This window comes from Geospiza fortis, unplaced genomic scaffold (assembly GCF_000277835.1).
Source record: "Geospiza fortis unplaced genomic scaffold, GeoFor_1.0 scaffold192, whole genome shotgun sequence".
In the NCBI taxonomy this organism is placed as follows: Eukaryota; Metazoa; Chordata; class Aves; order Passeriformes; family Thraupidae; genus Geospiza; species Geospiza fortis.
The window spans coordinates 7,643,103-7,656,906 of record NW_005054315.1 but is presented as its reverse complement, the minus strand read 5'-3'; the positions used below and the strand labels follow the sequence as shown (position 1 = coordinate 7,656,906).

Genomic DNA, 13,804 nt, shown 5'->3' with positions numbered 1-13,804 from the left:
CTCCCGATCGCCCCGCAGTCGCGTCACGCCTCAGTGTCCTGCCCCCAGCCCGGGGCCCCTGGCGGTTCCCAGCCCACGCGGAGCTCCCTGCGGGGTAGCCCTGCCTTTGTCCCTTCTGGGGCACCTGGGAGACCCCTGGAGCCCCTGGTCCAGCAGGTATCTCACGTATTAATTTCTCTACACGCGCCACAAAGCCAAGAAGATGGAGCTGTCCGGGCAGAGACGGTGCGACCTCTCCGTTTATTAAAGAGGAGACTATCCACGAGGGAGAGTGTCCAACACTCCCCTTGCAGCGAAAGCTTCGTTTGGGCACTGGACTCAAGTCACAGCAAGACCCCAAGTCCGAGGTGGCAGGCAGCATTAGTTTGGTGCTTGCAAGGATGCGGTTTTGATATGCAAATTCAGGGAGCTGCTATTAAACGTCTTCCAGGCGAGGTTTTAATTAGACAAAGATTTGCATGTATATGAGTTTGTATCAATAGCCCAATTTAATAAAGGCGCATGTGCATACAGTTCCTTTCTTGGCAGTAGACCTTGTCAATATGGCAATGCAAAGCTGTAATTCTTTAAAACATATGCTTGTAAACTTCCATTGCATTCATGCAAATTATTTAAGGAACAGAGGTTCTGTAGGAGATAGGGAAGAATGAATCTCTCAGAAGCCTTTGCCTGTCAGAGGGTTCTCAGGTGCATCTAAAAGATGTTCTCAGGTACATCTTACTTTTTCATATCTGTGAAGAACAGATGATCAGTCTACTGATACAACTTCTGCCTAATCGTGCCATGAGAACATGTATATTTAAATAAAATAAATAAAAGTGGACTGGTGAACACTGAGTATTTTTCGCTTATATTTTTTCCTATAGTCCCTGTTCCCTTTTTTTCCTCCAATATAAAAACCTAAGAAATAGTGGAAATGGATATAATGGGCCTTAAGACCCTAATATTGTTTCTGATTGTGAAGATACTTCCCAAGAAAATATAATTTTGGCGCCAAACTCTTAATCTTTTCTGCAGAGTTGAATACATGACTACCTTTTCCTTTAGCACATGGCCCTGTCTACATCTGCTGCAATACCACACTTTTGAAAATTGATTCCCACTTCAGAGCTTGAGCTGAGACAGAGGAATGGAGATGCAAGCGGAAGATCAATGTATGTTTCCAAACCCAAAATGAATGAAAGCTTCCCAAGCTCCTGACAAGTGCTTTTCTCTGATTCAGGATATGTCCCTTTTTAAAATATCAAAGCAGTTGTCCCTTCTTGAAATAGCAGCCAGGCACAGACAACTCACTGCAGGCATGCTCTTCAAAAATAGCTAAACCCCCCATTTCCATGGTGTTTCAGGGAATTTCCTCACACAATCTGATGCGTGCAAGATACAAATCTCATCATTTGTATTTACTATTTTCTATGAATTTATGCCAGGGTTTCTCTTTATAAATGTCTTTGCTTGTACTTTACTTACAGAACAAGCCCAAACAATCTAGTTTTGAACATAATAAAATAGTAACATTATATACAGCCTATTTTATTTTGGTTAATAGAATCATATGTGAGATACTGACTCGTATCCTGCAGAAATGGTAAACAAAGCAGGAATTTCTAAACACAGGAATTAGTACTAGTTTTTATATTCAATAACTATAAATTTTAAATTAAACACTGTAGACACGAAGCAGCATTAACACAGAGTCATTCATTTATACTGTAGCTTCCAGATAATTTACCATGATTACCTCAGGTAGGTCTTCAGCTTTACTGACAACAGAAATATACAAGAAATACATAAAACCAAGCCGCGAGTACTTCACCTTTATCTTCTGAAGATTTATTCAAATAATCCAAATCAAATCACATGACAAAATAATTGCATTGCTAGCCCAGTTTTGCATTTTGTATTAAAAAAAAAAGAAAGCTCTTTAGTATAAGAGAATGAAAACAGTGTTACTTAAACTTTATCAAAAAATAAGAATGGCATATCATATAGAATGCTACAGCCAGGATGCTTTTCTTTGAAGATTTTCTGTTCATTGGAGGCAGAGAAATATAATTTCATCTTTTTGAGTAAGAAATGTTTCCTTTCCAACTTGAAGATCCAACTTAGTACATGATATAATAATTTTCTCTTCCTAAATTATCTGGATGTGCTGAAAATTAGAAAAGAAACATGGAAATGTTTTGACTGTAGGAATTGTAAATCATTTGTTTCTCCCTTCATGGAACAAAAAACTCTTCTCTATTCTTACTTGCTGAACCTCAGGTATTTTATACATCAAATAAACCCAACAAGAGGAAGCACACATTGGGGTTCATCATAGGATGGCAAAGGTCTGGCAGAAGGGCATATCCCTTTGAATACATCACTCACACTTCTCACATTTTATTTGTTTTGAAAATGAATAGAAGGGCTCACAGCTGACACACAGTCTCAGCCTCTCTCCTGATGGAGACTGCTTTTTCATGCTGAAATTCTGGCTTTCTTAAAGTCAGCAGAAGTTTTGACACTGAATTCAAGCAGGGTCATGTTTTTACTCTCATTTTTTGATCATTTTAGTTAATGATTTCACTTGATCTCTGTATCCTAGTTTATATAGACCATTCAGATGAACACTTACCATTCCTACAAGTCAAGTAGTTAACTATGTCCTATTTTTTCTCCCTTTTTAACAAACCAAAGTGTTTGATTTGGTCTCTGGCAACAGAGCTAGGAATAGCATACCCTCAGTCTCTTCGTGCCCTGATTTGCAGTATATTGTATGTTACGAAGGTGTGGAATTGGATTAAAAGCTACAGCACAGTGCTCTGCAGATGAACCCACTGCAGGTGTGCTGCTTAATAGGATTTTAATTTGCTAACAAGTGAAAAAAAGCAGAAACCTAGAATGAGATTTTCTAGATGAAAAAAAATGCTATTCATGCTGAGAGAAAGCAACTGCAAGCTCTGTGATAAGGAATAAAGATCTGGCCAATTCTCTGTGAACTGCACTTTATAGATTATGGCTTGTTCAGAGCATCTCTCTTACTGCCACCGGTTTCATCAATTTTGAGTTCATACTATGTGTGTTTGGCTCTATAGCATTTCATCTGCCACACTTCCCTGCTAAGCCAGTGTGCACAAATCTTCTATCTTGCCCCCTGCCCTCTACGTTTTTTTCATATAAAACCAGTGTTTTCCTCGGGAGATTCCACCAACCTGGAATGTATTCTGTTTTCAAGAGTATTAACTGTATTTATTAATTCTATGTATTAATTATTTAAACTATATTTCAAGATAAGATTCATAAATGTACTGCACTGTTCATAATAAATGGGAAAAGATGGCCTCCCTGCTGAGGAGTCTAATTTATATTCAGCATCAACTAGGAATGGAAGACTAGAAACAGATGGAGAAGGAAGAGGAAGAATAAAGGTGACAACTAAAAGATCAGAAAGGGATCTGCTAAGCCACACATATTGGTGCTGCTGATATCAGGGTAAGGTTGGGAGATTCTTTTCTGATTCATGTTACCAGTCTTCCCTCATATTTTTTCAGGGTTTTGTAGCAAGACCAAGTGGTTAGCACTGATTTCAATGAGCTGAGTGGGGAGGTGTGATGAACAGATTTTTTTTTTCCACAGCATAACAGGCTGTAGAGAAGGGAGAAGGCATAGAAATGCCTTGTGGAGCAAGATTAAAAACCATGGAGGTTGGGTGATGCTGGCAATGAATGGAGTGGAGGATGGGAACTGATGAAAAGCTCTGGATTACAGAAACCTGCCAAGCCTGCCTAAGGTGAAGGAATTAAAAGCAAAAATTATGAAATAAACCTGAGCAATATGTCAGGCAGCAGAAATGTGGTCCAGGAAACAGCAGTGTGGCTGGTGGATGCTGCTATGGCTGCTGAGATACCCAACAGAATGGGCTGTGCCCAAAGGAGGATTAGTCAAGAGCAGGGACAGATGGTTCCTTGGAAGCATGATGATGATTTTTGGTGGTCAAAAGTCACAGAATAAAAATCCTCATGCAATGGAAATCTTGTCAGAGGAACTACAGAGATGACAATACAAACAAAGCAGTGGGTGTTAGAGATGCTTTTGGCAGCTCTGTTTTTCAGCCATGGCACCAGTGTTGATATACAAAAGAAAGAATCTGCAATGGTCAAGGTGGGAGCACCACCCATCTGAAGAACATGAGCAGGCAAAGTGCTCACTCACTCTCTCACAGCTCCTGAACCCTTTTTAGCAGCAGGTTCAAGTTTTCGACTCCATCACAAACTGTAAGCACTTGAACCATAACATAACAAGTGCTTGCAAGAATATCTTTTTCATCCCAGTTACTAGCATCTTGCACATGGACTAGTAGAATCCATCATCTGTTGGGTTATTTGATGTCTAAACTTCTACACTTTCTCAGTCATTCACTGTGTTCTTCCCTCATGCACACCTTCTCCCAAGTCCTCAGACTCCTCATTTCACATTTTACACTCTCCCCCTCTTATTCTGAAAGGGATGATTCCTCATCCCTCTCTCTAATCAGCCTTGCTCTGTTCTTGTGATCAGGTACAAAAAATTCAAAACTGGCACATATTTATAAGCACATCACTTCCACAGACCAAACCTGGGTCAAGCCCTTGTCTGATGACCCTTGCAAAAAGCATTGCAATGGGCATGGAACATACAAAAGGCAGCACAGTGAAGAGCACAGGAAATGGGCAGACATTGAATAAAATTTCTAGTGGTTCATTTCCTCATTTCTGACCATCACTGATTTAGAGCTCTCTTGCAAATTGTCAGCACCCAGTTTACATTTTGACATAAAGGTGGTATGGCAGGATGGGTCTTTATTTTACATTTGAAAAATAACAAAAGCTGTCAAACATGCCCATCACACATATAAATCATTCTTGGTTTGTCCTCTGTGTGACTGCTTTCTCCCCTCCAATTTTCTTTGCTGAACTAGTCTTAGCATACTTTAAAAAAATTAGGGTCCCTAACAGGGCCTTATAATTAATAAAGATGTTTTTAAAACAGTCAATTTCCACTCCTGTGCTAGTGTATGGAAACAGAACACCTCTTGGGAATAAAATAACTACAGTAGTGTCACCCTAAAAACCCAATTTTCTCGGTGAGTCTTGGTGCCATTAACATTTTTCTTTCACAGTTTTCTGGAAAACCCAATGTTCTCTGAGACATAAGACAAGTGCTCGTACTGCATGGAAGAGAAATATGAAAACAGCTGAATGTCCAATTCATCACTTGCATTAACCACGGAGGCTTGATTCATATTCCCATGTGTTCTTGTATTTTAGCCTTGTATTCTAGAAGACTTAGAGTTATCTTGTTTTCTACCTGCATGTCACACCTTATGCTAGTAAGTTTGGAGCAGTGGACTGACTGCAAGAAAACCTGGTAGAGGAGAAGAGTCTCAAGATTTCATATTTCTGAAGATATTTCATATCTTTTGATAAAAGTAACAGATAATTGGAGGGAAGAGAGCCTCTCAGTGCTTCCAAAAGTGAGGAAAGACCACACTGTGCTCTCTTTTTTGATTGATAAATGCATGCAGTCTGTATGTCAGCTAGCCCATGGCCTGCTCCCAGCCCACCAGAACAGCACTGCTCTTCCTTAGACAACACTTGGGGAATCAGAAGGAGCTCCTGATGTCTGCTGGAAACCTAAGGAAAGAATCAGGAACCTGTGGTGCTGAGGAGGTAAGTGATGTTGAGATTACAATCCGTTAGTATCATTGTGGGGTGGGGCAGGATGTGGAGGATGCTTCATGAGTTGAGGTTTCTGTGACATTGGACACAGCTCCATGCAAACCTGGATTTCATTAGTTCTAATTTACACGCAGAAAATACTCCAATCAGCCCCACACCTCCCAGTCTGTCCTAATTTGCCCAAGCTATAACATTTTCCCCATCATTTTCTTTTAAGTTAATGTTAATTTCACCTTGCTGACAGTGGCTGTGTTCACCAAACAACTCAGAACTCTGGAAAGCATTGCTTAATCCAAAGTTATTCTGGTTCTGCATCACAAGAGCTGTCTGTGCAGCATTGGCTTGAGGTTCCTCTTCAGCAAAACAGGCTGAGAGATGGCTGGGCTCATAAACACACAGAACAGGGACCTCATTTTGCTTTGCAACCAAGGCATTTCCTTCTTCCTTCTCCTCTTCTATATAGGACTGGAAAATGTGAGCCGCAAAATCAACAAGTAGCATATTCAACAAAAGCCAGGATCCTAGGTTTAAAGAAAAGCAAAGATAATTATGAAAACCTCTTCATTTGCATATCTTTATGATGTGTTCTTTTTTGAAGTGCTTCATTATAGTAACAGGCTAAACAAAGTAATGGACTAGCACTCATCAAAGAGTACTTACAAAATTATGAACTTCCAAATATTCCAGAAAAATAAGCACCACTGCTAATTTTAAACATATGCAATTTTTTTTCCTTATTTAACTAGAGAGGAAAGTTGTGTTCATTCACTTTCCTGTTCAAGTTCCTCCTCCCCACTCACTTCTACTACAAGGCTTATCAATAACCACATATTATCCCCATTCTCCCCTCAGACAGATAAATCATTCCACCTCTTCCCAAGTGAAACCTCCTACAGACATCTCTGTGTGTTATGACATTAAATGGCCCACCTTGCAGCTTGGACCATAAGTGATAAAAGGCAAGAAAGACTCACTGAGGCCATTGACTTCTGAATCATACCTTGGTTAAAAGCCCTTACAGTAAAAAGTAGATCTTCCATGCCATAAATCTGCATAGGAATTCATCAAGCTCTGCATCCTACAAACTAGTTTATATGGACATCAACAAGGAGATATCACAATTTATATTAATGACCACAGTTTACAGAGCTTTAAAAATTAAAAATACTCTCTTTTGATGTTATATGTGTCTAAGAAGCTGCTGCTTCTGCTGTTCATCCTTTTGAGGATCCTTGAACTAGGAAAGTAGGAGGAAGTGCTTGTTTACCTATGGAACAAGGAAAGGGATTTTTATAGTTGGAGTTGAAACTATATTGATTTGTTAATAGTAGTTCAAGAGTGTTTCCAACAGTCTTACAGGTGTTTTCAATATATTCTCTCAGAGTAAGCATGAAGCCAAAGCTACCACTCAAGCTGTCTTTTGGGATAATCCAGAGGAACACAGTTCTCAAGAGGAACCAAGTTGAAGCAGTTTGTTGCAGAAGAGAAATGCACAGCTCACTACTCAGTCCCCATGGCTTGGCAGTGCATCCTTGAATGCCTTGGAAGGCAGCAGAGGTGTGTGAGCTGACATCAAACTCTATGAGGGAGGTGTGTAGAGACACATTTTCTGGAAAGGAGATGGAGCTGAAGGAGCTGTAGAGGTCCCATTAGCCCTGGATGCTCTAGCACACCTGCTCCCTGCTGCCCTACAGCAGGGGTACCTGCAGAGCTCCTCTGATCTCACCTGGGCATCACCTAAGTGGGGGCTGGGCTGGAAAAGGGTGAAAGTCAATCCTAAATTGAGAGGTGTGAGTATGCCAGTGTATTATGTCTGCTGGATGTGGCAAGCTAGAAGGCAAGAGGCCAAGTCAGAAGCAAGATTTGTTTTGATTACTGGATTAACATGACACATTTCCCCAGGTAATTGTGTTTCCTCAGTGTGGACACTACATAGTTCATATTTTGAAGAAATGCTGAGATTTAAGACATTTCTGGAAAGCAATGTTCCCAAGTACAGAACTTTTACACCAGATGGCTTGTTAACAGAACTGCTTCAGCCTGTCTGCTAAAACTCAATGTCCTAAAGGAACAGAAACATGCAAAAAAAGAGAAAAAAGGGACATTGATAGATCAAATACAACATCTTAAGGAGTAAAGAAATATAATAATGGCCACATTATTGAAGCATCACAGCAAAATATTAAAAAATATTTTTAACTCTCTCATATTTGAAAAAAATTCAATTTTAGTGTTATTGTAGTACGAAAACTGTCATAAAATGGGTGAAAATGTAATTTGTAATTAGTTTAACAAAGTCTCAGCAGACCAAGAGATGTGCTTCATCCATTGTATCCCATCCATCAACACAACTGCAGAACAGAGAGGCAATTCATTAAACTCTTCTTGTGGTGGAAAGAGGGAAGAGGATTTCATCGTCATGGGGGATTTCAATAAACATTATACTTCCAGTGCAGTTCTTGGAATGCATTCTCAGTTTATTCATTGCCAAAAATACTGCATATAACATTGGAGAGTTTTGTGCAGAACTCCTCTGGAGAGAGAGAAAGGATTGATTGTTTTACCCTTACTGTAATGCAGCAGCTGATGGACGAGGGACCCTACTGTGTTATGTTCCCTGCAGACACAGAACAAAACTCTGATCCTGCTCCAGACAGTTTACAAGCAAACAGAAGGCAAAAGGCAGCAGCTTGATGCAGAAGAAGAGTGTGTTCATACATGCACAAGCACAGGCATTAATGGGGTAAGAATACTGAAGAACACAAAAGGCAACAACCTTGACATACCCCTTTGTTATGTGTTTATAGCAAACACATGAAAGCATGGTTTTGAAGGGGCATTTCAAAGAAAATAATGAGGTTTTCTTTGGTTATTTGTATGAAGTTGCATCCAACAGAAGAGTTAAAAATATGAAGTTGCTCCTTTGAAAATCTAAAAGGCATTTAACACAGTTTGGGATTAGAAGCAACTTACAGGAGACGGTACATTTCTGCAGAAATGGCACCTTTGCAAGGTGTTACAAGTGAAGTGAAAGGCAGTTAGGGTAGAGATTGGGCTGATTTAAGACATGTTTGTATCACTTCAAGCCTCACAACTTGTGTGTGAGTGAACACAACTGCACAGCTCCCCTTCTCCCACCTTGCAGTGATGTATGATGGGTTTGATGTTTGACAGCTCAGAGCCCTAAGGTGGAAAGAAAAATAACCCAGCTAAAGAAGTGGCTATTTTTCAGTCAGTTCAATACCTTCAACAGGTGTGCTGCTGGCTAGGCAAGAACTTAGGTCAGTGTAAGACATTAAGTAAGAGGAGCATATATCTGTTGTCAGAGGAACTAGCTGCTTTTTTGGCAACTAGTTGTTGCAGTGGCTCTGCTCTGGCTGTGTTATACAGTAAGAACCTGGGGGACTCAGAGCTATCACTTGAGATGTCTGGAATGCTTATGGTTTGGAATATTAGTGGCCCCAGATCTCCATCAAGCCATGTTGCTGTGGTGTGCAGATCTTGTATGGAGGGAAAGCAGAAGCTCTCACCTCAGGCTGCTGTTCCCTGCTTCCCCACAAAGTACAACTTCTGCCAAAAGAGGGAGTCCCAGCTTTCCTGCCATCTACAGCTGCTTGCTCCTACTCTCCTCTCTTATGCTCATCCTAGAGTTTTGCCCAGAAAACTGGTTTGGTCAAAACCTAATCATTTCATTTCCCTGACTTGTCTAGCCACATCACCAGGAGAATGGTGATAAAAGGAAAGGAGTGGGAGAAGAGATACCTCTATTAAATGTTGCATGCATTTATGTCAGTTAAAATCATAGAATAACAGAAATGCAGAGCAGTTTGGATTGGCAGGGACCTTAAAGACCATCTAGTGCCAACCCCCTGCCATGCCCTTTCCAGAGGTTTCTCAAAGCCCCATCCAACCTGGCCTTGAACACTTCCAGTGATGAGGCATCCACACCTTCTCTGGGCAACCTGTTCTGATGCCTCACCACCCTCACTGTAGAGAATTCCTTTCTAATATCCAGTCTATACCTGCTCTCTTTCAGTTTAAAGCCATTCCCCATTGCCCTGTCATTACACCACCAGCCCTCATTGCCCCCTTGAGGTACTTTTAGATCTGTTGCCTCTGCCATCTCAGGTCAAAATGGGGCATATCAAGTTAGAGTCACAAAGATCCTATTTACCAAAACTGTCTGTCCTGTTGATGGTCAGAATCTTGCCTACATTGCTCAGCAGGAGGTTCCATTTCAACATGAAATCCGATGCCTGCTCTTTAAATGCCTCTTTACTCTTGCTTGGCTGCAAATAAAGAAAAAAATTGGTTTTTGATAAAGTTGGTTAAAATTATTCCTTTCTGTGCGTCAGATCATTTTCCCTGTACAAACAGCATACAAAGGTGAAAAAAGCAACAAGCATTTTTTTCTATTAGAATCCTAAAATGTCTTAGGTTGAAAGACATCTTTGGATATTACCTATTCTGATGTCTTCTCCAAAGCATAGCCTGCTTAGTTCAGGCCTTGTCCAGCCAAGTTCCGAATATCTCCTGGATAAAGATTCTACAGACTTTCCAGGTAATCTCTTCCTATGCTTAATTATTCTAAAGGGTAATTTTTTTTTCTTTGTATCTATTGGAAATTTTCTTTGCTGCAACTTGTGTCTATTGCCTTATGGCCTATAACTATGAACGCCGAGGAAAAGTCCCACTCCATCTTCTCTATACCATCCCATCATGTAGTTGAGGCTTATGTAAGATGGAGGCACTACAGAATTGCAAAGTACTATTCTTCATTTGAAAAGAAAAAAATAAGAGTAAATAATTAAGCCAAGGAACACAGTTTACTCTGACTCTAAGTACCCACCAAACTGCAGTTAATGTTATGGTAACCAACGAAATGCAGCAGCACCAACACAGTGACACAAACTGTGAGTCAGTGAAGGTAGAGGGGTGGTAGAGTTGGTAATCTATAGAAAGGTGCATATGTGAGGACGGTCATAATTGAATCTTTCACAAGAGCTAGAGACTTTCTCCTAGAAGTTCTTCGTACTTGCCAAAAGTCAACAGCTTGGTGAAACAAGGATGTAAGGTTCTTAATTTATACCAACATAGTACTTCTGAATTTTGGTTTATTAGGGGCTATGATAATATGTGTATATGAAATCAGAGAAGATACTGAAACCACTAGAGTGGATATGTGCACAGAAATATGCTTGTAGTTGTTTGCACAGATGGAATTTTCGTATGTCAATTAATTCTCCCCTTTTCCACAGAATGCATAAAGTGTATTTATGCAAATCTGCAGTCTGGTCAGGTTGCTAGTGTGCAATGTACCTCCTGCAGACTAGTGACAGTCAGCATGTAGCAGGGTAAATGATGTGATCCTTCCTTCTATTCTGAAATTATTAATTTTATACCTTAATAACAAAAGTCTGGAGATCTGAAGACAAACAGCTCAGGAGATCTCGAATATCTGTGGAAGATGTCAGTGAAGAAATGAAGTTCTTCAAACCTGTGAAATATATAGAAGGGAGATCATTACTTGAAGTGATTGGTCTGCCTTTTGGTTTGTTTCTGCAGTTTTAAGATTTTTTTTCTTTTATCTTTGCCTCAAAATAGATTAAGACATCCATTTCTACATTTTTATTAATATACCATTTCTTTAGTGAGGAATAGTACCCTACTTTGAAATCAGTCAGAATTCATATGTATTTCCATTTACAGCATAACTGCACTGACCAGTCATCATGGCAAAGGTGGCAAGAAAAAACAGTTCCAATGAAAAAGCTAGAATTTGGTTAGAGGCAATGCTAACTTATTTATCTGAGATTTTATGTGGTTGAGGGAAAAAAATAATCTTGGTCTGGCTGTTGACGGGAGAACAAAATTTTAAAACAAAGCAGAAAACACAAAATATTCTGTAGACCAACAGAAATATGGATAATGCTGCCACATATCAGTACAATTGTTCCCTCAAAAGTTTGGCATCTACCACCCAATGCCAAAAGGTAAATTGCACCTCCCTGAATTTATACCCTTCCTACTGAGACCTCTTCCTTCAAAAAAGCATATGGATAAGTTCAGTGAAACCTTGCTTATTATAGGTAACAGTTTGTAAAAGCAATAAAAACAGAGAATTCAATAAAACCACCCTGGGAAGACCAAGAACATCAGTAATGTAACAGAAAAATGTACTAAGTGTTCTATGCAGTGGTTTTGGGTTTAGTATGTATATGTATATTAAGGAAATGGTTCTCCTGATGGTTCTGTGAAGCAGGCAAGTTATTATTCCTACTGAAAGCAGTCACAGAAAGTCTGTGACAAATCCCTTGTCAGTGCATGAGTGGACCAGGAACAAAGAGCTGAGGTTCCCCTGGTTAGTTCTGTACACAGCCTAGTCCAACTTGCCTATCTCGTCCTAATATTTTAAATGGCAGATCATTAATCAAAAAATTAAGTTCCTGTTCTATTCCTTTTCATTAATCTGTCAAATCATTATGTCATGGCTGCACACAAACTGTGTATTTTATTGTTTACAGCACCACATTGATCCCACAGGCCACAATACAGCAAAAGGACACAAAAGCTAAAAGGCCTTGTCCAGTTCAGCATACAGTATTTTAAAATCTGGCCACAATAAATGATTTTGTGTGCTTCAACTAATAACAGAGGAAAATGCAATCATTGAAAACATCTTTCCTGTCAAAAAAAAACCATGAAAAAATATCCCTGCTTGTCAACCTTCTAGGAAATACATAATTCAGTAACACAAACCCACTCCTGCTCTCACAAAAAGCTTTAAGAGAGTCAGAACCAAAAGCCTTTAACTCTTAAACTTTAAAGTTAGGAGGATATTACCTCATGCTCGATTCTCAGTTTTATTGGCTCTTTTCTAGCCCTTCAAGTTACAGGAAGAGTGTAATTCCCAGTAAGGCAGATGTCATGAATAAACAAGAGGAAATGCCGGACCTCTAACAATGACAACCTAGTGCTTAACAGGAAAGACAATAAATAGCAACAATTAATTACATTTTAATTGTATGTTTTTCTGCCGCTTCTTTGGATTCCTAAACTTCTCTTGAAAGAGGTCTTTGGTCACATCCAGAGATTTCTCATTGAAGATGGCATGCAAGCCTGATCGCAGAACAGTGACTGTGCTGTTGTTGTTCAAGAGTGCTCTTACTGTCTGGACAGAATAAAAAACCAGTTAATGCCTTTCATTTTCTCAAGCCCTTAACTCAGCCAAATAACGGAACTGAAAAAGGAAAGCTTCCCTTATTCAATACTAGACTTCATATGACCAGTCTCCAAACTGGGGGGTGTGGGGGGGTATAGGATCAAAGGAGATAAATCTGATGTTGCCTTCAAGAGAGTTTTGTTCTGGGAGATGTCCTTTTCAATGATGCTCTGTGTTGTCTGTGATGGAGCAGACAAGGCTAACATACTTGAATTATCTGGGCAATTGCCTGGGCAATTGGCTTTGCCTAGAGTTATTATAATTACACTAAATAATGATATTTTGTCTAAAGCATGGAATGGTGTATCAGAGATGTCTTTCCTTCAGTGTTATCTGTCCTTAATTTGTGTTGCAATTTAATTGTTGCAAGTTTTCTCAAATTGCTCAAGCCTTTGAGAGAGTAAAAATAACATTAGAAATATGGTATTAGTTAAAACAGTATTAGTTGGTTTTTATCCCATTTATCTGCTTATGAGTCATTTGTGAATGAATCTGTCTTCCTATTTGTCTCAAAAAGTATTACAGAGATATTGCAAACAATTTTCACACCAATGTTTATCATCATGTCTTCACTTTTTTTAATTAGTTGCTAATATCACACAATATTCCTTAAGATTCTTGATGAAACAATGAAAACAGTCAAGGAAACTAAATCTGAATCCATTAAGTTTTGTTAACAAATATGTTTAGTCTTCCAAACTGAAATCAGTAAGATCCTAAAGCCTTTTTGGACTTCAGGATTTTCTGTAAATAACTTTTATCCAGTTGGGCTTTTCAGAGGAAAAATATGGTTTGTAAAATTCCAGAAAACTTCAGGATTCATACATGTTTTAACAAATCCCATTTACCAGATGCTTAACATGACCCCACAAGCAGCAACAAA

At 39.3% G+C, this 13,804-nt stretch overlaps 2 protein-coding genes across 2 annotated transcripts in view; both read right to left on the bottom strand.

Annotated features, from left to right (window-relative positions):
• Positions 1-1,302, bottom strand: part of CREG2 (cellular repressor of E1A stimulated genes 2) — a 21,214-nt gene extending 19,912 nt beyond the window's left edge. The window contains exon 1 of the mRNA XM_005420048.2: positions 1,294-1,302. Coding sequence (XP_005420105.2) covers positions 1,294-1,302 — 9 coding nt within the window. The remainder of the gene's footprint in view (positions 1-1,293) is intronic.
• Positions 1,303-1,886: 584 nt separating this feature from the next.
• Positions 1,887-13,804, bottom strand: part of RFX8 (RFX family member 8, lacking RFX DNA binding domain) — a 33,894-nt gene continuing 21,976 nt past the window's right edge. The window contains exons 13-17 of the mRNA XM_031056145.1: positions 12,714-12,870; positions 11,102-11,196; positions 9,874-9,988; positions 5,933-6,220; positions 1,887-2,149 (exon numbers count right to left, since the gene is read on the bottom strand). Of these exons, the coding sequence (XP_030912005.1) occupies positions 2,103-2,149; positions 5,933-6,220; positions 9,874-9,988; positions 11,102-11,196; positions 12,714-12,870 (702 nt within the window). The 3' untranslated portion in view covers positions 1,887-2,102. The remainder of the gene's footprint in view (positions 2,150-5,932; positions 6,221-9,873; positions 9,989-11,101; positions 11,197-12,713; positions 12,871-13,804) is intronic.